Source organism: Lissotriton helveticus, chromosome 2_1, assembly GCF_964261635.1.
Source record: "Lissotriton helveticus chromosome 2_1, aLisHel1.1, whole genome shotgun sequence".
Taxonomy (NCBI): Eukaryota; Metazoa; Chordata; class Amphibia; order Caudata; family Salamandridae; genus Lissotriton; species Lissotriton helveticus.
The window spans coordinates 1,055,199,326-1,055,223,956 of NC_136059.1; the positions used below are offsets into that span (position 1 = coordinate 1,055,199,326).

General features: G+C 46.8%; 1 protein-coding gene across 2 annotated transcripts in view; it reads right to left on the minus strand.

Annotated features, from left to right (window-relative positions):
• Positions 1–8,724: 8,724 nt before the first annotated feature.
• Positions 8,725–24,631, minus strand: part of CEP78 (centrosomal protein 78) — a 536,668-nt gene continuing 520,761 nt past the window's right edge. Inside the window, exons 15-16 of one of the 2 annotated variants that reach the window (XM_078675855.1) lie at positions 19,314–19,452; positions 8,725–9,622 (exon numbers count right to left, since the gene is read on the minus strand). In XM_078675855.1, coding sequence (XP_078531981.1) covers positions 9,065–9,622; positions 19,314–19,452 — 697 coding nt within the window. In that variant the 3' untranslated portion in view covers positions 8,725–9,064. The remainder of the gene's footprint in view (positions 9,623–19,313; positions 19,453–24,631) is intronic. The other variant, XM_078675856.1, reaches the window with a different exon arrangement.

The following is a 24,631-nucleotide window of genomic DNA, read 5'->3' on the forward strand; positions in this document are numbered from 1 at the left end:
CTTGGTGGAGCGTGGAAGGCAATCTGTCTCAAGGGAAGCCTTTTCAGATTCCTCCATCGGTTGCCACAGTGATTTCGGATGCGTCCACTCTCGGGTGGGGTGCTCATCTGGGGGACCTGGAGGTCAAAGGTCTTTGGTCTCCAGAGGAAAGGTTGCTTCACATCAACCTTCTAGAATTGCGGGCGATACGTCTGGCGCTCAAGGCCTTCCTCCCTTCCCTTCGCGGTCAGTCTGTTCAGGTCCTGACGGACAACACGACCGCGATGTGGTACATCAACAAGCAGGGAGGGGTAGGGTCGCAGTGTCTCTGCAGAGAGGCTCTGCGTCTCTGGTCCTGGGTTCAGGACCATCAGATTTGTCTGATGGCAAATCATCTGGCCGGGGTTCAGAACGTTCGTGCAGACAGTCTCAGTCGGCAGTTCTCTGCCGATCACGAGTGGAGGCTCCATCCAGAGGTAGTTCGCGACATCTTTCAGATGTGGGGGACTCCTCGGGTGGACCTGTTCGCCACTTACGAGAATGCTCACTGCCTGTCATTCTGCAGTCTCCAGTATCCGATGCAAGGAGCCTTGGGGGACGCGTTTCAGTTGAGTTGGAACTCGCAACTCCTTTACGCGTTTCCTCCCATACCATTGATTCCTCGGGTTCTGAGGATAAATTCGCCAAGACCGGGCCCAAGTCATATTGATCGCCCCGGATTGGCCAAGAAGGGTGTGGTATTCAGACCTTCTCCACCTCTCCTCTCACCCGCCGTTCCGTCTCCCTCACAGGGCAGACCTCCTCTCTCAGATGGAGGGGCAGGTTCTACACCCCCACCTCCAGACCTTACACCTTCATGCCTGGAGATTGAACGGGGCAACCTGATTTCTTTTTCTCTCCCTCACGATGTGGTGGATGTCATTTTGTCAGCCAGGCGTGACTCCACTAAGTCCATCTATTCTTATAGGTGGTCTAAATTTGTTGCTTGGTGCAGGGAGAAGTCTATAGACCCTTTGAGGGCCCATTTATCTGATGTGCTCCAGTTTGCCCTTTCTCTGGTTTCCGAATGTTGCTGACGCAAGGGGATATTCACAAGGTGAGAAATCCACACGGCAGATGTATCTATCAGAAATGACAAACAGTGCTTACCGCTGTGTCCAGGAGTGGGTGATCCCTATGAAGAGTCCCAGTATTCTGCGTTAGCAACGAGTAGAAGAACCATGGAAATCGTGCGATTCTGTAATATTAAAATACGTAGGGATCGGTACCCTCAAACTATGTGGGAACACGTTTGGAAAGTAGGACAAAGTACATCACAGGGACCACAATAATAATGACCCTGGATGCCAGCTCACCATCTTACCTACAGATAGTGTAGAGACGTGTAGTACCCAGGAGTCGTGTGCGAACTCGATATAAATTGCCGATTGTCTCTGAAATGTCTAGAAACACAGAGACAAGGTATTGTAAGAACTTAAGACTCAAAGTTTGAAAGATGAGCCAATCCGACAAACGCAAAACCAATGTTCTTGCTCAGGTGACTGGAATCTTACCTGATGAACGTTAGTGCCGTGAAGCCGCGTACTCCTGGGTCGCCATGTTCCTGTGTGGACATGTGACCCGGAAGTTCCGTATGTTAAATAGGAAGCGTAACGTAACGGACGCCCAATGAAAGCTGGTCCGCAACCGGATTACGTGCGACCAGCGTACAAGAATGTGTGAACAATGCTGCTTCTCATAATCCGGATAGACGGCGTACACATTACCAAAATAGTTTTGATCAAGCGGGGTCACAAAAATGAAATTCCTTCAAGCGGATCGCTCTCTGAATCAATTCCCCGATAAATTGCAACATGAAAAAACAGGCCGGCAGGATGATCAAAATCACTGTGAAACAAACGCAACATGCAATACTGTGTGTGCGCGAGTATGTGCATGCGTGCAGATCCCAATCATACGTGGCTAAGTACAGTACATTATGATAGTAATACGTCGCTAATTAACAGTTGTATGGCTCATAAACACATAAAAGACATATCAACCACACCTTCAGACCATCTTTGAAGGTAAATAGTAGCAATATTAGTGTCAGAATGTATATAGCAATATCTCGCACAGATAATAAGCACTTGTTTTCATAAAAAGAGGATATCCATAGTCATGAGATATCCAATCGTACAGAATAGTGAAAGATCATCCCAATACATTGCTTTCGTGTGTAGTACACTGTACATATTGAACATCAGTAGATTGAAACGCTATTGTATAGTGTTGATATACTAAATACATGAAGATTATCATACAGAGCGGGCAAGAAGCTCAAAAAATGGTCACCAAATGGATTATATAATAAAGAAAGAGGGAGTATGTTGGAAAGACATATAGACCTGTATATGTACAAATCTGTACTGGAGTGATACTCTAAGGCAATACAATAGAAAGAAGACTGGCCAGGTGTAAGCACCTTTGACCAGTAAGTAGTGCATCCAATAACCAGCTCACATTACTAACAGGGAAATTATTGCATCAATATCAATCACCTAAAAAGTATTGCAGCTCATGATCGTAATTCAGTCCATGCTCGACCGTACGTAAGCGCATGATCCACATGGCCTCCGTGCGACGTAACTTAAGTTCCCTATTGCCATCCCTGACTCCTTGTGGAACCATGTCAATGCCAAAAAATCGTACATGTATGTCAGTTTCTTCACTTTGGCATGTAGCAACATGTAAAGCCACAGGATACTTGTGGTCTCGTTTGTGTATAGCCCTAAGATGTTCAGCTATTCTGTCTTTGAGGGGTCTAATTGTGCTGCCCACATAGTATTTGCCGCAGTTACATTTGATAATGTATACTACGAACTTGGTGGTACAGTTTATGTTTGTTTTGATGGCAACATTTTCCCCTCTTGGACCAATAAAATGTGTGGTGCAGTGTTCAGCCTATCTGCACATGGTACAAAATCCACATTTGTAAAATCCAAGACTGTGCTGTGTCATCCAGGTTGTAAGGGTGGTACCACGAGGTACAGTTGGACTTAGTCTAGTCCTAAGTGTGTTACCTTTCCTGAAAGTAATCTGAGGTTTGTCAGAAATAAAGTCTCTAATGGCTCTCTCAGACTTCAAAAGCCCCCAATGTTTAGTCACGCTTTTGCGTAATGCACCATGGAGGGAATTGAAATCAGTGATCAATCTCAAAGTGTCGCTGCATGGTAGTCTTGATGTCTACATTGCAACGTTCTCTTCACTTTCCCAACTCTTTTCTCAGCCTTGCGGATTACAATCGTTGGGTAGCCTCTTGTGATAAATCTGTCCTTCATACTGTTCAGACATTTTTTGAACTCCAAGTCCTCACTGCAATTCCTCCTTGCCCTCAGAAATTCCCCATACGGTATGGAGTTTATTTGGTGCGGAGGGTGCGAACTAGAAGCATGCAAAATATCATTGCATGCAGTGGACTTCCTAAAAAGCCTGCTCTGTAAGGAGTCGATGGAGACATAAAATTCAACATCCCGGAACTCAATGTGTGTCCTGCTGAATTCCATTGTGAACTTGATCTCCCATGTGTTGTTGTTTAAGTGTTGAAAAAAACTGGTCAGAAGTTCCTCTGAGCCCGACCATAATAGGATGCAATCATCAATATATCGACCCCAAAAAATAATGGAGTCGATATACTGAGCCCCTTTTTTGCCCCAAATTAGATCAGATTCCAGTGTACCCATAAAGAGGTTCGCAAAATTTGACCCCATGGCGACACCTCTCTTTTGGCGATACCACGTCTGGTCGAAAATAAAGAAATTGTTTCTCAGTATTAGTTCCATCATCGTAGATAACATCATAGTGTGTTGCCACAATGAAGCTGGTCTATTGTGCAACAGTTTATTGACAGCCTGTAGACCAAGTTCCATGTTAATACTGGTGTACAATGACACTACATCCATTGTCACCAGTATCATCCCCGGTTGCCACTGAATGTCTGCCAAGGTGCTCAAGATGTGCTTAGTATCCTGTATATAGGACGGCAAATTTCTCACCAAGGGGCCAAGGAAGAGATCGACATATTCGGCGATTCTTTCTGTCGGTCCTACCATACCAGAAACTATTGGCCTCCCTGGAGGAAAAGGAAGGTTCTTATGCACCTTGGGTAAGGTGTACAGCCAAGGATAAGAAGGTCTGAAGACCTTCAGGTACAGGTATTCATCATCATTAATAAGTCCTGACTGTTTCCAGACCAGTAATTTAGAGTTGATCTCAAATGTTAGTGGACCCATGGGGTTGTAAGTCAAGCGCTTATAGCAAGCATTGTCTCCAAGTTGGTCAAGAATCTCTTGGTGGAAGTCAACGCGGTCCATCACCACCACGTTGGCCCCCTTGTCCGCTTCTCTAATAGTGATCTTGTCATTATCAATAAGTGTGGTTAGAGCCAACCTGTGGAGTAGTGTGGCTCACTGGTTAGAGGCGGCGGACCCGAGAGCAGAGGACGGCCCGGGACCAGGGTTCGATTCCCGACGCGGCAGGTTTCTGGACCAGGGTCAGCGGACTCGATAATTCTCTCGCCTCGGTGCCCACTCTGATCAGCGATCACACTCGGCAACTCTGGGCACTAGCTTGCCTCATCTTCACTAACGGCCCCACCAGACCGCCGGGGATGCCTGGTCTCACCCTGGAGATACCCATTAAGGGACCATCTCTCAGGGAAGCCAGGAAGGGTTTCGCAGCGGTCGAAGCGCGGAGGTACCCCTTCGGGAGTGATTCCAGCGCTATATAAGCACATAATTAATTAATTAATTAAAAACCTTTCTCCATGAGTCAGATTGTCTCTGTATTTGAACATCCTGTCTTTACGCAGGCAATTTAGATTGTCAATGTCCTCTAGTACGCGCTTAAGGAAATTGTCAATAGCATTGCCACCAGGTAAGGTTGGAATTCATCTAGATTTGGATTTTAAACCACTGGCAATGCTATAATCGGATTCAATGTTTAGCTCTTCCAATAGTCTGTCCATATCATAAGGAGTATTTTCCATATCAGTAAGAGACAAAAGGAGATGTGTTGTTTGAATGTCCTTTATTGATAAAGATTCAGTGTTGACAAGTGCAGGAATATTTCTAGCCCCCCTGCCGCTCTTATCCATCCCCAAAAAATGTTTTTAAGTTTTAAATTCCTCACGAATTTGAAGAGGTCTATCTTTAGTTTACAGATGTCCCCTGTGGCATAGGGATTGAAATTGAGACCCTTGCTCAGTAGTGCAATCATATCTGGTGTGAGATGAAAAGAAGAGAGGTTAATAACTTGTACTTCCCTAGCACATGTACTCTCTAGTTCTTGTTGGTCCCTGACCTCAGTTTCCTCCTGTATTCTTCTTTGCTTAATCCTCCTGCCCCTCCAGGTTTTGGATCTGATTGATTTCTTTGTGGTATTAGCCTGTTGCCTTTCCTGATACGCAAAACCTCGCGAAAAAAAGCAGAGCTGCTTTGCTCAGCCCCTTCCATATTATCAGTATCACTACCATTGATACTGACTGAGTTCAGTGAGGTGTTGCTGGAGGAGATGGAAACAGGTTCTGCACTAGCCTTGTTATTCTTGTCAACCTTGGAAGTGCTAGGGATCATAGAGTCATATTTTTTCTCATATGTAAAGATCCTACCTTGTGTGTAATCTAACTCATCTCTCCTAAGTTGTCTCGCTTTTCTATTCTTTATGTCTGACTGATGTATGAGTAGGATGTCATCCAGAATGGTATAGTTTTTCACTGTAGCTTCAGGTAAATTTAGGTCCTTAATTTCTTGTTCCAGGACAGAAATTTCCACCTGAAGTTTAGTGACCTTGCGTTCCGCACTTTCTATCAACAAATCCATTAAAGTCATGGAATTGTTGATGAGTGCTTCCTCCCATGTATTCATTAGATCTGTATCGAGGTCATCATATGTAGGGAAGATCTGACCTCTTAGCCCTCTGGGAATACGTTTAAGTCGTAAGTACTGTTTAAGTGTGGTTCCATCCTACCACTGAGTTTTCTTGTTTCTTGAGTCTCTCGAGTTTAAGAAACTTCTCTTTTAGTCCCTCCTTCCGTGGTGGGTTAGTACTAGTGGAAGCTGATTGGGTGGACATACCCTTGGCTAGATTCTCGAACATTTCTTCTGCTACTTTGTTACGGTCCATATTTCAAAGGCAGTAAGCTATGGGTCTGGGAGTAGACCAGACGATAATAAATCTTTAAATGCGCGGGGGCTACCCTGTACTGACTGGAACAAAGACAAATCCTGAAAGGTTTTAGATGTCAGATTAGCAAAGGGTGCACTGCCATCCGTAGACACAGACATAGCAGATAGAAGGTTTCAGGTTACACTGGTAGTGGCTCTCAGAAATGCACATTGAGCTTTACTCCCACATTGACAGGTCAGACTGCAGCTTCAGACTGAAAACTGGAAGGAATATGCAAAAGGTGTTGGAGAAGGATGGCAGGACACGAAGGGCGGCCGTAGTATATTTACAGAACACTTTCCCTGTTTGCGCCACAGAACACCTTTCAAAATATGCGCCGGCACAAACAGGGCCAGTATGGAATGCGCTGGCCCCAGGGCAGCTGCAAACACTCGGGCAGCACATTCAAGTGAAATACAGTGGCTGCTTCAAAGCCGCTCCGTGTTTCAAACTGCTGCAGAATGCCGCTTGCACTTTCAAGAGGGGAGAGAGCTATCCTTTGCAACAAGTGCAGTAAGGGACCCCTTTCTCCCATCCAGAGGGCTGGAAAATGACTGCTATTGGCAGCTACCCATCAACAAATCAATATGCATTGACCAAAAACGTGCCTTATCAGGCCACAAATTGAATGAGATCTACACACTTATTTAAAACCCAAAGGGCCTAATTTTCAAAGTTTACCTTCCCCACCTTTGAACATACAGAAAAGCACATTATGTACATGAATACATTCATAAAGGCAATTGGAACATGCACACATTTCAATGAATGTGTGAAAATTGCCTTATGCGCACCCATTTTGCCCATCACAGAACTTGGGGGTCTAGATTGAGCCACAGATGTGGCCGGTGTGTATCGTGTACATCCCTCATACACAGAGGGAGGTGGAAAGATCTGTTCCTGGCCTTCCTCATACTCCTACTGGACTCCTGGACTTGGGCAGGACTCCCACGTGGGATCAGTAATCCAAGCGGCTGACAGAAGTCTCACTCAACCAGTCATTTTTCAAAGAAAGCACTATCAAACAGTCTTAACTTGCAACTTAACTATGTAAGCAATATTTTGCAGCTTATAAAACAGATATAAAGGCAATGAGGGAACACAATATGGCGGTGTCAAAAATGAAATTGCTCGCTTTTTAAGTTTAAACTGGTCGCTCTAAGTTACTGCTCTATAAACACAATTTTTGTAACACACTCTTACCTCATAGGGCAAATCAGGATACAGTACTAGAAAATCAACAACCTGAGAGTAATTTCTTTTAACAAGGACATATTGAATGCAACTCTTTGCTTACTCAAAACTCAAATTTCCACCTCATTGTTCAAACAAAATTAGAAGTTTATATTATGAACTTGAAAATATATTATACTTCAGCACCTACATACGTGAAAGGTAGTTGCAGAGTCATAACATTTCCTGGGCTTTGGTTGGAATACAGGCCTCTACAGTAAAAGAAAAATGCATGGCACCTTTATGCCCTACTTTATCACTATGTTTATTATTTAAGTTTATTCTTTGTATTCAATTGTTTTCCTTCTTGGGGCAAAAAGAATGTAACCTGCTTTAATAAGTGATTTTAATATGTGGGATTATTTTTAATTACCAATAGATTTTTTTTTCCTTGTCAAGGTCAATAGGGTAACTAGTTTGTTTCATTAGGAAGTACCATATGACTGGAAAGTATGAGATTGGTGCAAAGGAAATTTAGCCGAAATATTAGTTAAGGTTATCGCTGCCCTTTGTACAGTGTATTGTGCTGCAGGATGACACTGAACAATTTGAGCTATAAAAGTGTAAATTTCTATAGTGAGGTAAGCAACCAGTACACAAACTGGTCTTTTGGCACATTCAACTAGACCCTGGCCACAGTGATGCTGCGACGCTCGACAAACACAACTGAAGCATAAAACAAGTTCCTGGGTGAACTCTCGTAAATTTCTTTTGATGGAATAAACACAGAAGTAAAAGGTGGAAAATAGGTTTTTTTTTGTAAACCTGGAGAAAGCTGTTGAATGTTATAGACTTGGCTACTACTCCTTTGTGACTGGCCTGGTATTTTTAGGACATATGTGTATATTAGGTAACGATAAATAAAGACAACACTTTTACAAGATACACTTTGCACTTGTTCAATGATAACTAAGTTTAGATAGTCAAGAACTGCAAGACAAGTGTTCGAGATTGGAGAGGAAAGCATGGGCAGGACCAAAATATGGTATTTAGTAGAACAAAGCAAGTTGCAAAGTTAACATCTACCAGTTAAAAAACAATAAAATGAGCAATTAAAAGATTTTTTTTTCAAATGTTCCAGTTATCGGATACTGGCAACCTTGGTTGGAACCTTGGCTACATTGGGCTCAACAATAATCGCTTCTGCGCAAGTTGCCCATTCTGTGCTTCAATAAAAAAATATCAGTCTATTTGGCACAATTCTAGGGCAATGTCCATACGTACACCATTCGTATAGACCCTTTGCATAGGACTAATGGCCTAATGTAATCACAGTTTCAGAAAACGTATTCCACCTTATATAAACAGTTCACGAATAATCCATTTTATTTGGTGTCACTATTTTTTGCCTTACCAACTTTGGAGCCAACATGTTTAATAGTAACTTATGAAGTTACAATGCCACTTATTCAGCACATTTTAATCTTATGATCCGAGACTGAGGAACTGCACTCCCATTAAAAAGCTTAACATTACAAGTTCAGGGCGTTGACTAAACCAACAGCAAAAAAAACTAAATGTAGTGTTTCTCGATGAACATTCAGCTGGCTCTGCAAAACATGTTACTTTACCTAATTAAATCTTGCGTGAACCCTATTTTCTGCTTTCACCTTCAGGTGCATTTATTGGTATCAGTAATGTGCAAAATCTAGAGTCTATCTCCACAGCTGCTGTGCAGGCTTGCTAGGGACTGGATGTGTTCTTGTATTTCCGAGTCGGAAGCTGTGCCAGTACTTTTAGAGTCGGGTGCACCTTTTGGTCTACTTCGACTTGCTTCTTGTATGGCCGATTCCCCACTGGATCCTTTGGCACTGTGAGAGGAATGTTTTTGTTTGGACGCCCTTTTACTTTTGCCACTACTGGAGGAAGCAGATTTTCTACTGCCATGACTCTTTTGGTTAGCATTGGAGTCGGTTGAGGAATGATGGCTGATAATCTGTTGCTCCACAAAGTCATCTTTCTTAGTTAGCTCGATGCCCTTGCCATTTTTCTTTGAGGAAGATGAGCTAGCGTAGCTGTGAGCATCTAGATGTTTTTTTGCGGTATCAAAAACAGTGTCTGTGTTTATGCTAGGAGCATGCCGGTGCCGCTGCTGCTCAGAAGCTGGGGTCGGAGGCACTACTACACCTTCTGGAAGGGTATTGTTAGCCAATTCTTCAAGTGCAAATAAGCCGGAAAAATAGTCTCCAGTACCTTTTGCGCCACCCTACAACAAAAGAAAATAATATTTAATACACTATAGAAACAAATTACAAAAATTCTGAAGATGGAGTGTATTACAATGACACTCTGGCTACAATTTTGTGATTTTAGATTCAATCAAAGTCATTTCAAAGGCCGTTTTCTAATTATTTTTTGTTTATATTTTTATATTATAGGTTGTGTGGTTACATATTTAAGGGAGACTGAGCATCTTGTAAATGGAGTCCAGAATAACTCGGCAATAAATTGATTCTGATTCTGAATCTACGCTTTCAAAAATCAAATAGGTAACCATTTACAATCATTGAATCGGTTGAAGAACATTACATCAGGTACAAGGATTTGCCAGAAAGTTTACGGTAGGATAGATGAATATCTAGGTTCCTCTGAGGAGGAGGAAAAACTTTCCTGCAGGCCAAGTCAAGTCCCACCCCTATGAAAGATTTGGCCACTGATGGTAAAGAACAAGTTACTTACCATAGGTAACGTTCTTTTTTATAGGCTAAGTAATGCAGATTCTTCACCTTTTCAATATTACCCAGGTGTCAGACTGGATTGGGAAACTTTTGAGCAGTAACTCTGTTCGCCGGTAGGTGGTGCCGCACTGACACCATTTCGCTCTAGGAATAACGTGCAGAGCCTACAAAGGCGCCTCTCCAGTGCACTCGCGTCAGTTCCTTGTGAGGCTAGCTGCACCCTCAGACACAGAACCTCAAAAGGAAACTGGCTTGGACTAGTGTGCAGATCTCTAGATTTCAGATCTTCCTAATGAACAGAGTGCAAGTCACAGAACAGGGAAGGTCGGTTAGGAATCTACAGTTAGATTGAGTCTCTACCAGAAAGAGCGTAACCGAAGGTAAATAATTTGTTCTTCTGATCGAAATAGTCGTGCTTTGTGAACGTATAGAGTGATACCCAAGTAGCTGCCCTACAGATGTTCAGGACTGGAACTCCACCTGGCAATGCAATGGTAGCAGCTTTGTCCCTGGTGGAATATGTTTGCAGTCCTTCTGAATACTGCTTTTTAGCCAATGTGTAGAAGATTTTGATGCAGAGTATGAACCAGCGGGAGATGGTCTTTTTCTGAACGGCCTTTCCTGTTTTTGCTCCAGCTAATTTGTCAGAACTACTTTCAGATACCCACATGGCAAGCATGGGCTACTGGGCCCAAACGTGGGAGTGGACGCCTTTTACTCCTTATGTACTGGGGCCCGACTTACTATGGGTCCTGAGCAACTGGGCAAAGTACCTCTTTTATCACTTGACTTCCAGTACTAGTGTAGGCCGAGCTGTTGAAGGCTTCTTTTGAGGGGAGGTAGTTGTAGATGTAGGGGGTTAACACGAGCTCACAACTAAATCCACGTTCAATGGCAGCAATAAGTGAATGTCCAGTCAAATACTTGCTTTTATGAGGGAAAAAAAGTATTATAAACATAAAGTAAAATACAGCACACACAAACAATATGCACAGTCACCTGAGATCAGGGCTCTAGCTTTCAATAGACAGGTTCTTGAGTCCCACTTTCCTCTCACTAACGGTAGGGGTTATTCCTCATTTACTATAGGTGACATTCAGGTTAAGTGCCATTAACAGTCCAATTCTCAGGAGTCCCACTCCGACTCTTCAAAAAGTCAAGAGTGTTCCAGCGCTCAGAGCTATGCAGTAGAACAAATTTCCATGGGGAATTCCAGTCCTGTGATCAGTCTTACTGGCTCATGCAGCGGTTGCACGAATGGAATCTTCAGGAGCATTTCACTCTCCCTGATGTTGCAGAGGGCTGCAGCGACTGCTGATGGGGAGCATCACTCGCAGCTCTGCAAGGTCAGCAACTGGGCAATCATGGCATTTCCTCTGGTTTGACAGAAAATTCCTCTGATCCTTTTCACAGGTGGGTTGGGGGCGAGGGGGTGATCGCTCAGGTTCCAATCCTCAGTTGGGGCTTTGACACGCACAGGTCACCACAGCGTCCTCTTCTATCGATGACAACGGAACCAGGCACCAGACCAGGCATAGACCATAGGATCACTGATCTTACTCCACCCACTGGCGATGGCTCAATCGGGATGGCAGTCATGAAACCTTCTTGGCGGCCCCCTCTGTGATACAGGATTTCTGACTTTAGTCTGCACATGGGCGACGGCCAGATCAGTGAAGCAGCAGTCTCCTCACACCTCGCTACAGGGATCCAATTACCAGGATCACATTAGACCTCGCTCCCTCCAAGCGCTCTCCTCTTCCTCACAGGTCACACTGGTCTTTCATGTTCCAGGAGCAGGTGTTTCATGTTCCAGGAGCAGGTGGTCTTACATTTCTCTGGGTGAGACTGGCAGACCTGAGCACATAGTCCTGGTCACAGGCAGAAGTCTTGCAGCGCTCTCTTGGGGCACTTTTTTATATAGTCCATTTCAAGACACCAATTGAGCTTTAGGGTCTGAGTATTTGAAGTTTGTGTAGGGGGTCTGCTTCCTGTTGAAGTGCCTACTCCTCTGCCCTTCCTCCAGAAATCAGTCTGAAAGCGGGAGCAACTACAAATTTGAGAGCACCACATCACAGGCCATGAGAGTGACCAAAGGTTCACACCTGGATGTCAACCATAGTGAAACGTGCATCAAAAGGTTACCCCAGGTACCCAGCCCTATTCTTGATGATTCTCCTATCAGCCCCATCTCATTCCTGAGATGTGCCCAAGCCCCTTTACGGTGACCAAACCCGGAATTAAAGAGCACCCTTTGAAGTGTACTGAAGAGCCTGACTCTCATTCCTCCAGTATATTCTACCCAGCTCCTAAGAATGCATCAATCCACAAATCTGTCTAGGCAGATTCCTCTACCGCCTCATGCTCCTCCAGTCAGCCGTGAGTGTCCAAAAATGGAACCCAAAGTCTTCCATGTATTTTACCATTCATAGGCACCCATACACACACATGCAACAACACGCATGCTGCACAGTGCTTCACACTAAATTGATTTAAGCCAAAGGTAAGTTAAGCACATAGCAGTGGAACATTACTTGGGTGAGCCAGTAGACCACACTCCAGTGACACAGGTCAAAAAGCCTGTTCACTTCCTTTGATCACTTTACGGTATGCTGCCACCACTGCACTCATGCCTCTTAACTCTTGGGAAAGATAGTAGCCTTTCACCACTATGAGGGTAGCGCTTTGGGAACCCCTGCTTGTCTAACAAGGCCACAATCCATGAGACAGGCCTATGTTATGTCTCACACGCATGATCCATGTTCACCTATGACATCAAAAATCAGCACTAGGGATCCAGACATCGTTACAGATGGGGCACTCAGGGCACGAACGCACATCTGTCACGATGCAAGGGACTTTTCCGTCCCAACAGAACCACACAAAGAGCTGATCATCCACCCCATGTTCTCTGGTACAATCACTGTAAAAGCTTAGTGCTCTTTTGAGGATCAAGAAATGAAGTCACTCATTGGAGAGTGGAGAAGCATAGAACACCGACATGGTATGGGTTTGACTTGTGTGGAATGGCACCACAACGTTCGGCAAGGATGCTCGTGTCTGCATAACCAGTTTGTCTGGGAAGAAGGTTGAGTATGGCGTACTGATGCAGAGGGCCTGAAGCTCAGTCACTCCCCGCCCTGATGTTATGGTAATGTAGAACACGGTATTAAGAGTTAGGAGCTGTAAAGGGCAGCTGTGAAGCAGCTCTAACAGAATACACAGCAATTACGTGATGACCAAGTTATGGGCCCACTGTGGCAAGACAAAGGGAGAGGAAGGAATCAAGTGTAGCAGGCCTTTCAAGAAACAGTCCATAAATGGTGATTTAAACACGGGTGGGGGGTGTCAATCTGGTGTGTACTGTACCAAACCTCAAAACTGTACAGACGACAGGGGTAAACAATTTTAGTTGAGGACGCCTGATTGCCAAGATGACATCAAACATCTCTGGAGAAAGGTTGAAGGTGTTCAGCTGGCGCCGTTCAATCTCAAAGCACGCAGGTGGAGATTGTAAAGGCTCGGGTGCAGAACCCTGCCCCATTGCTGCAATAACAGGTCCTCACGGAGGGACAGCCTGACCGGAGGACAGATGCTCAAGCCCAGGAGCTCTGAATAGCATACTTTCTGGGCCTAATCTGGGGCCACTAAGATGACTTGGGGCTAGTCAGTCCTGATCTTCAGAATTCAGGCATAAGAGGTATCGGCGGGAAGGCATATAGGACCCCACTACACCCTGGTTGTTGTAATACCACAAGGCACAATGTAGAAAGTAAGCATCTGTACTAGCCTTCCCCTGATAGAAGGAAAAACGCTTTCAACACCAAGCAGATGGCCCTGAGCTCCTGAAGGCTGGTATGGAATGTAATTCGACCAGAGACCTCTGATCTCCACCTCTACCAGGTGGCCTCCCCAACCCAGAAGTGACACATCAGTCACCACGGTCAGCTCTGTGTCGGTTAGGGAAAGGAGTCTGCCCCCAACCTAATCAGGGACCATGAACCAGCACTGCAGATATTTTGAACTCTCCTCCAAAATCTGGATGTCGTAGAAGAAGTACCCTTTGATTTTGGTCCCACTGAGACTCCACATCCCACTTTAAAGCCTGCATATGCCACCTAGCATGCTTGACCAGCAGGATGCAGGAGGCCAGTCCCAGCAGCCGCAGAGTTGACATCATTTGAAATCCAGGACAGAGGCTGAAAGATTGGGATCATAGTGCCAAGAATGGCTTCAATTATGGGGGGCACCTGAGAAGGAGTCAGGTTTGACTTTGGCACGTTGATAGTGAACCCCAAAAAATGACATAATTTTCGCAGTAGTCTGGAGGTGGTTGACGACTGATTGAGGCAAATACTCCTTCAACAGTCAGTTGATGAGGTAAGGGAAGCCTGAAACCTTTACCTATGAACGTATGCTGCTACCACTGCCATCACTTTGGTGAACACCTGATGGGCACTGATGAGACTAAAGGGAGGCACAGTGAACTGGAAATGTTCCTGTACCACCATGAACCGCTAGTACCAACGATGGGCCTCTAGGGCAGGTATATGGTAATAGGTGTCCTAAATGCCCAATGTCACCATCCACTCTCCAGGGTCAAGAGCAGACAATACCTGGGCCAGGGTAAGCATCTTGACTTTGTCCTTCTGGAGGAAGGCATTGAAAGGGTGCTGGTCTAAAATATGGTGATGGTCTCCGTCCTACTTTGTAACCAGGAAGTAATCGGAATAGCAACCATAGGCCACTTCCGATGCAGGCGTCCTCTCAATAGCCCCTTTGGCCAAAACGGTTTGCAGTTCCAGATGGTCCTCCATCAGTCATTCTAAAGGTGGTGGAAATTGTGGCAAAGTCCATGGGGCCACCTACCAGCATGCAATCGTACTACTCATAAGTTTCTAATTCCAGTATGAAGCCGGGGAATATTCAAATGATGAGGAATCTGTGGTTAGAAGTCTCTATTAGAAACACAAGACATGGAGGAGAGCCACGATGCAGAAGGTGATACTTGACCAGCGCCAGGTTCTCTGCTTTCACTAGCAGAAACAGACCAGGGAACAGACAGTGTTGAGATCACACTATAAATCCAAAGTAATGTCTGTGAGCCTGGAACATTTGAAGATAAAATTGGCGCACTGGAAATGTAGACACCAACCAAACATCCACTTTCAGGGCCTGCAGGCCTGGGCTCAGAAATATCATTTGAACCTGTACTGCTAAATGAACAAGTTGAGAGGGTTGAGATCTAGGATGGGACCCGGATCTCCATTCTTCTTGCGGACGAAGACATAATGGGAGTACAATCCTGTGTTCCATTCTTCCAGAGGCAACACCTCTATGGCCTCGTTGTTCAACAGGGAAAGGACTTCTGTCTCCAGAATAGAGGAGTAAGCTGGAAGGCACAATCTGGTGCAGAGAGGTACTTTCAGTGGAAGACTCAGGAAAGGTAGGGTGAAGCCCTTGCAAATTAACTAAAAGACCTAGAGGTCTGTCTTCTTTGCCTCTCCTTAACCCGTGTAAACCTCCGAGTCCTAGGGGATTAGTGGGCAGCAGAACTGAAGGAGGCTCCGACCAAACAAGTCTTAGTAGGTTTTGACTTCTTTTTCTGCAGCAGGACTAAATTCCATAAAGGCACAGCATTCGAAGGCATCAGGTCAGAACCATAAGAATTGCCTTGCCTGCAGTAATGTGCTCCCGCTTGAAGGGGACAGCTCAAAGGGTGTAGTAGTCCTGAACAGATTTAGCATAGATGACGACTGTTCCTTCACAGGGTGCTTTTTATTTTTTTATCTTTTATTTGTGGTACTGGTTACAATAATATATACATAATATCTGGTTTACGGAGCTATCACATTATTTGTACACGTGTTACATTACTGTATATTTTTATATTATAGCACAGTACTTTCATGTCCATAAGCTACTACAACCTAGTATTTAAATTCCCTGGGTTCTCAGATTGCACTCTGCAGTATTTTTCTTCACATTCACAAGGTCTATATCCCACTAGGCTCCCCTATCATTCCTTCTAAATCTAGTCCATACATTTCTTTCCACACTCTCTTGCCTGTAATACTATTCCCAAAATGTATTTTTGGGTGCATTCCTTTTTTATATGTGTAAGGGTACCCACCTGATTGTAGCCACAAAGCCATCTACTGTCAACAGTCATCCCAGATTTCTTTAGATGCACCCTGACATAGTATATCATGTGTAATATCTTCATTTGGTCAAGTCTGAAGCAACCTAGTATGGTCATATACTTGCCTTTGCCCCATCTTCTTCATCGAGTATGTCTTTCCCATTTGTTCCTTAGTGTTCTAAGCAATCGCTGGGCCTTTTTTTACCAATGGCACTTTTTGTGTTTTTTGTGAAAAGATCTTTCAGAAGATCGCTCTCTTACAGATTACTTGCCTGTGGATGAAGGAGTTCACTAAGCTTCTCTTTGCTGGTCTTAGACGCAAGAAGCTTTGACATCTGCTCCCCGATGGTCTTCGGGTGCATAGGAGCACAAGAATCGCACGCCCACCCCAATTGCTTGTATAGTCCCTTTCAATTTAACCTTGTGGTATAGAGCTCTGTTTTATAGCCATGAATGCATTACGCAAGAAGCGTGCATACACACACTGTAAGCCACTAGAAAAGTGTAACATTTTAACAAAAAGCTATTTTTTTTACCACAAAAAACACAGAACACATTTTCATGGAGTCCAGATTATGCGAATGACTTCTAAAACAGAGTAGTAGCGCCAATGGTGCAAAAGGTTAGCGAATTGTTACAAAAACTAGAAAAGCCCTCTGCTTACTTTAGACCACAGCTGTGGTCTCAACCAGATCATGCAATATAACAAGCATTTGCAGTGCAATAGGTCTCACATTCGCGAAATTCTAAGCAGTTGGCATTGTAAATGACAATGCCTTTTATTTATCTGTTTTCAAACCAAAACATAGATAAAAGGTTGTCATTTACAATGCCACTAGCTCAAATTCTCGCAAATGCAAGACCTATTGCATTGCGACCCTCTATATGAATTTAGTTTGGTGTCCCCCTCTATGAATGTGTCCTCTAAAATCAGTGTAGTTTGCTGCCCCGTGCATCAATGTAGTTTAGTGTCCCTGTAAATAAATGCTGGTTGGTCCCCCCGTATGAATGTGTCCCTCCTGCTTGAATTTAGATTGGTGTGCCTTGCATGAATGTAGTTTGGAGTCTAGCTGTATGAATGTAGTTTGGTGCCCCCCTGCATAAATGTAGGCGGGTGCCCCCTTCATGAATGTAGACTGGAGCCCCCCTGTATGAGTGTAGCCCTTAAGAATGTGATACAGGGTGAGTGGCAGTCCGGACAACACTCTCCCCTTTACCCTGGATGCCCCGCCCCTTTGCATCCCGATGACATGTTACTGCACAACACCTACAGGAGAGATGTGCCTGTGACTGACAGCTTGACCCGTAGGTTTAGGGTCAATTTTAACACTGACAGCCCAGCCAGCTTCTGTCCAATGACACTGTTTCCGCCGATAGACACTAACTTTCAGCCCATTCCGGGGTCACCACCTCATGTGAAGCAGCTCTGGATGCGTTTCTAAAAATGCACAGATAAGTGGGCAGGGGTCCCCAGTAACAGAGGGGGGCGCTGCTGTTTAGTCAGAGATGCACATGTCTTCTCTGGTGCTCCCACCTGCCCCCCTTAAAAACGCTGCCACTAAGAAGGCTCTCCTGAACCCAAGGGAGAAGATGGGAGGGGGACAGGGGTCGACTGGGGTTACCCGTGTGCCAGGAGACACCCCGAATGTCTTCTGCGGGGCAGCAGAGCCAGCATTCATGAGGCGCCTCGGATTCTGAGACGCTTGATTAGAGAAAAAAAATACAAAAAACTGTGAAACTTGTAGGGACAACAGAAAATGGTGGGTCAGACACCCAGGATCCATCCACATATGTCCTCGAAACGGCCAAGGTTAAAAGAGTTCATATAGAAAGGACACTCACTGAATCTACCCCCTGGTTGGGCGCACTCTCTTGATTCGAACCTGTGCCCTGCAGCAGATGCATGAACCCTCCAACGGCCTCTGTGCAGGGCAGCTGCAGAGGATCAAGCTGCCATGAACAGCTGCAGGTCGGTGCCGGGAGTGAACATGTCGTCGGGGCTGCCCGCCTCCCACCAGGGCCCAGGGAAGTCAGAAGCAGGGTTTAAAAGTGGGCGCTCTTGAAGGGGGGGAAAAAGGGCACACAGCTGTGCAGCCTGCAGGATGTGGGCGGGCAGGCCTCAGAAACCTCTTCTGGAAACATAAATAAATCCAACTCGTGGCCTCTGCTCACCCTACCTGACCCACAAGGGAATAAAAACTAGGGCAGATCCCGATGAGTGCGGATGGGGTCTCACTCCCAGCATGGAGTCCTGCCCACCCTTAAACGTGTGATAAAATCAATCACTAGCAGCGCAGTGTTGGTCAACAGTGAAAAAAATATTTGCAATGCTATAGGTCTCGTATTTAAATGCGAGACCTATGGCATTGCAAACAAATGGCAGTCATTGGGCTGCTTCGAAAGTGAAAGCGGGCATGGCCCACTGAATGTAAGCAAAGCACGTGGTCGTGATTGAGATAGGAGAAACTCAATAAAGAAAATAGAACAGGTCCAGTGTAACAACCAAGTAAAGGGGTCAGTAGCTAAGGGAGGAATCAACTGGCGAAACAGCCATACTATGGAGGGACTAGGAATCAGAAGACAACATTTACGAAGGACAAAGACACAAGCCAATGAAAAATATAGGCGGGAAAGTGGGCGGGGCTTCTCTCCCGTACTGAACTACCACAGATCATCCCCAGAGCAGCGCTTGTGCGCTGGCTCAGACTCGACCTAAAAAACGGCAGTCACAGCTATAGCTTTTGTTTACTAAGGAGTTCCACCTCAGCAAAAATTAAATAATAAGAGCGCAAATCTACATAGATCATATGCAGAATGGGAAGTTATATTACATTCAGTTTGCAATATAGACAAAATTTAAAATGCTAGTCATGAATTCTGTTGCTTATAGCAAACATGTTTTCAACAGACCACTTGTACATGCACTAATGTGCAGATCCTCTTGCTGTTATTTTGGGAATATTGGTAGCAAGAATAATTGGCATCAATTAAATGAAATGTACTAATGTAACACACCAGAAAGTATTTATCGACTATGAAATACAATGCCAGTTCTGACGTTAGTGCTCAGTGCTCACATTGTGAATCCTTGAATGCTCTTGTTTGATGTCGCTTCTTTCAGCAGGAGGCTTCTCCAGGGTAGATGACATCTGAGGTTGGCCCAACATACCAAAGTCTGACTGATTTATGCCAGCCATTGTAGCAAGCTGTCCGAGGCTGCATAAGATAAAGGAAAACAAACAGACCATGAACAACATGACAAATGCACCTTCCAAAGCATTCTGCTCTGTATAGTACATTAGACTAAACCCTTTCCTTGAGATTGCCGCAGGGATTGTTTTATTTAATACCTCGTAAATGGTCTATTACTTTAGAGAAAATGTGCACAGATCATGTATAAAGCCACAGCGAAGAATAGAAAATGATAGATTCTCTTCACTGGCGAGTTTTCATGCCAGCATATTGAAAAATTAAGCACACCAAATGTTCTATTCCTATTAACTTATTGCACAAGTTACTACTTGTGTAACGAAATACCTGTAAGAGACATTAGTTAGTGATAGATTTCATACCTTAGAATATCCCCAGGCATCAGACTGGATACGGAAAGTTTTGCTTAGCAGTACCCCTGAGCGTCAGTAGGTAGCGTTCTACGGCTCAGTGGCCATCACTGGCATCTTAAGCGCCGAGATGACGTCACGGACACTACTTAGGCGGCACCCATGCGCGCTGACGTCAGTTCTGCACACGACTTTCCGCGCCAGGAACGCAGAGCCATGCAAGATACTGACCATTGGTGCATAAAACTAGGGCCCTAAAAGGGGATGACCTTAACCCTAGTAATCATTTTGCAGAACGGGGAGGATGGGTGGGGCAGTAAGAAATCTATTACTAACTAATGTCTCTTACAGATATATCGTTACACAAGTAGTAACTTGTGCATCTGAAAGAGACACGTTAGTGATCGATTCCTCACCTTAGAATAGATACCCCAGCAATACCAACCCCGGTGGTGAGTCTGTGAACAAAATTACACCAGGAAGTCACAGAGAACAGAATGGCCAAAGAAGCCGTATCTCCGGACTTGACTGTCAAGGCAGTAGTGCTTTGTAAACGCGTGCAGCGAGGCCCACGTAGCTGCCTGACAAATGTCCTGCAGTTGTGGCTGCAGTTGCCGTGGTCGAATGGGCACGCAGCCCCACAGGAGGCTCCTTCTTGGCCAAGGAGTAACATGCTTTGATGGACGGAATGACCCACCGGGAAATGGTCCGTTTGTGCACAGCCCGACCTTTTTTGGCGCACAGGTAGCCGACAAAGAGCTGATCATCCACCCGGAACTGTTGTGTACGCTGCAGATAGCATGTGAGCGCATGTTTAGGGTCTAGACGGTGGAGTCTCTCCTCTTCCCTAGAAGGATTCGGAGGCGGAAAGAAGGTGGGCAATGTGATGGTCTGCCCGATGTGGAAGGGAGTGACAACCTTTGGCAAGAAAGGACGGGTCCTTAGAATCACCTTGTCCGGATGAACTGAAAGGAAAGGAGGTTTGGAAGAAAGAGCCTGGAGCTCACTCACTCTTCTGGCAGAGGTGGTAGCTACCAGGAAGGCCGTCTTTAAGGTGAGAAGACGTAAGGGACAATTGTGAAGAGGCTCAAATGGAGCGCACATTAAATAAGTCAAGACAAGATTTCAGTCCCACTGAGGCATAATGAAAGGCACGTGAAGAAACATGTGTGTAATGCCTTTGAGGAAACGGTTAACAACCGGGGACTTAAAAAGAGAAGGCTGATCAGGAAGCCTTAGAAAGGCGGAGATGGCAGAAAGATAACCTTTGATAGTGCCCAAAGCAGAGCCCTGCTGGGCCAAGCACAGAAGGAACAGAAGGACTTCGGAAAGAGGGGCAGAAAGGGGACCCACAGACTTATCTGTGCACTATGCCACAAACTTATTCCACCTTCAGGTGTATACCGTTTTCGTGGACGGCCACCTGGCTGCCAAAATGACATTACAGACCTCGGGAGGAAGGTCAAAAGCCATCAACTGTTGCCGCTCAATCTCCACGCATGGAGGTGGAGGCTGGACAGGTTCGGGTGGAGGACCGTCCCCTTGCTGCTGCGACAGAGGATCCTCCCGAAGAGGCAGACGGATCGGTGGATCAATGCTCATATTGAGTAGCTCGGAATACCATACTCTTTGAGCCCAGTCCGGAGCCACAAGAATAACTGGGCCCAGTTGCGCCTGATCTTCTTCAGCACTCTGGGCAGAAGTGGTATAGGCGGAAAGGCGTACAACAGACCGCAGTTCCACTCGAGACAGAAAGCGTCTCTGAGCGAGTGGCGCCTTGGAAATTCCAACGCGCAGAGCTGATGACATTGCCCGTTCTCTTCGGTGGCGAATAGATCTAACCAGGGCTCTCCCTACTGCAGAAAGAGAACTTGCACCACGTCCGAGTTCAAACGCCATTCGTGAACCATCATGCACTGGCGACTGAGGATATGAAAATATGCGCCCTGCAAGTCCAAAGCTACCATCCAGTCTCCAGGGTTGAGGGCAGCCAAGACCTGAGCCAGAGTCAGTATTTTGAATTTCTCCTTCCGGAGGAAGCAATAGACTTTCTGGAGGTCCAAGATGGGGCACAGGCCCCCCTTGTCCTTCTTGGGGACAAGAAAGTAGTGGGAATAACAACCACTCCCTACTTCCCGCCTGGGAACGTACTCAATGGTCCCCTTGGCCAAGAGGGCCGTGACTTCCTGTTGGAGAAGAACTAAATGATCCCCCGACATGTGGTGGCACCGAGACAGCATGGTTTGAAGAGGGACTGAAAGGGAAGGAAGTAACCCTTGCGGATTATCTGCAGCACCCACTTGTCCGATGTGATATCTTGCCAGTGGGGGAGGTGATGGCAAAGCCTGCCACCCACCGGCGTTGGGTGCTCCACGAAGGACGGACTAGGAAGGTTTGGAGGTAGGAGCACCGGGGGTGGAGGTGGACTGACCCGCACGCTGATTCCACGCCCCAGCGGAAGCCGCAACCATGGCCGCGTTGGGGCTGCTTCTGCACAGGCTTGTTAAAGGAACGTGCCTAGGAGCCCCTGCCCTGGCCACAAAAGGAACGAAAACCAGGAGTGGTCGGGTTCTTAGCAGAAAGACCCAAGGACTTGGCCGTGGCCCGTTAGTCCTTAAAGCACTCCAGTGCACTGTCTGCCTTATCGCCAAACAGGCGGGTACCATCAAAGGGCATGTCCATGAGCGAGCCCTGGACAACAGGCAAGAACCCAGTCGAACGCAACCAAGCATGGTGTTGCAAAGCCACTGTTGTAGAAATCGCCCTGCCCAACGAGTTGGCGTGGTCCAAATCACACCGAATGGCGAACTTAGCCACATCCTTACCCTCAGCAATCGCCTGAGAAAGGACAGCATGGACCTCCTCAGGACACTGAGGCAAGACCTGAGCAACAGAATCCCATACTGCGTGGGAATAGCGGCCCAATAAGCAGGCGGTGTTAACCGACTGCATCCCCAAGCTGGCCCAAGAGAACACCGCTTACCAAACTGTTCCAGTTTCTTAGAGACCTTATCCGGCGGAGCCGTGGGAAAAGCACTCTGCAACATCGAGGTCTGGATGACCAGACTCTCAGGCGTGGGATGGGTGGTCAGACAGGCAGGGTCGCCAGGAGACTGCCGGTGCCGTCTGGCGATGTTTTTATCCACCAGGGCCCCTGTGGCCGGGTGCGACCAAGTGCCCAAGAGGACGTCGGTAAGGGCGTCATTGAGGGAAAGCAACAGCTCCGACGAAGACGTCGCCGTCTGGAGCATTTCGGTGAGGAGGTTGGTTTTGAGGGCCACTGTGTGGAGGTCGAGGTTGAGGACCTCAGCAGCCTGACGGAGCGCCATCTCGTAGGAAGCACCCTCCTCCATCGTAGGCGGGGAAGAGGCAAACCCCGGGTCAGAAGAGACATCCAGGTCGCCGGCGTCTTCTAGGTCATGCACCCAATCCTGCTCGGAGTCACACTGCCGGGCAAGGGGGTCCTCGGATCTGCCCCAGTCCTCCTCTGCCTCCGGAGGGGCCGGTTGCGGTGGCAGGGCCGGAGCCGGAGAAGGGACAAACCGAGTCGGAAACGGCGCCGCCTCCCAATGCAGATCCCAGGTCGGAACAAAGTGGTCCTGGAACCGGGTCAAGGGCGGAATGAACGGCACCCAGTGCGTCGCCGAGGGTGGCGCTGGGGCGGAGTGGGCAACGCTGCACCTCGTGGTGCCGGGGCCAGAGTCAACAGGCATGAGATCCTGTGGCGCCGAGGCTGGATCCACTGGGGGAGCCGCCGGGCCGACAGGATCTGGACACGGGACCGCAGGGTCGGAAGGCGCACCAGCGTGAGCCCGAGGCCTAAAAAGGTGGGCCATGGCAGCAAGAAACTCTTGCACCTGTTTGGGAGTTACCGACGGACCCGGGTAGGGCGGGTAGACAGTGGCACACCCAAACTCCAGAGGAGCCGCAGGGGCGGAGCCCCTGTCCCCCTCGTCCACCTCTGAGGAGCGAAGGGGGGACGTCGGAGAGCGAACACGCTTCTTCGACTTCTTTTCATGACGTCGCTTACCAGAATCCGAAGGCGAAGACTTGGAGCCCGAGGAGCGACGGCTCTGGTCCCACAAGCGGTCCCGGGAATGGCCCCTAGACCCCCAGCGGCGGTAAGATGAATGCCGGACCTCCAGCAATTTCCGGCGCCGCTCCCTCAAGGCCTTCGGGGCCATGGCTCGACAGTCCCGGGAGTCGTGATCAATCTCCAGGCCCTATAGGCGAACATCGTGGGGGTCCACCACCGACATATTATGGCGGCAGGCCCCACAGGACTTAAAGCCAGGCATCCCTACGTGCACCAGGAGAAAAGGGGGGAGGACAAAAGTCCCAATAATAGTCAAAAAGTGACAAGGTACATGCTAAATCCAGATATGCGCTTGTTGGCGCGGAAAAAGAAAGAACTGTCATCAGCGCGCATGGGTGGTGCCTAAGTAGTCTCCACTACGTCATCTCTGCACTTACGGCTCCAGCGGCGGCCGCTGAGCCGTGGGACGCCACTTACTGATGCGCAGGGGTACTCCTAAGCAAAACTTTCCGGATCCAGTCTGACGCCTGGGGATATTCTAAGGCAAGGAATATATCACTAACGTGTCTCTTTCAGATTATCGGTTTTAAAAGAACACACAACAGGTGTACAGCCATTGTCAGAACATAGTAGTGTTATAATCATTTGCATTGCAATCACAGTACAGAACCCCTCGCTACATATAATAAAAGCAGCCTCGTAGCCATTGTCCATAACTGGTCCAAGCACCTAATCTGACTCTTCCTCCGAGCTTGTATGTCTGCAAACCCCCGATTTATTCTGGGCACTCGCTGGTATC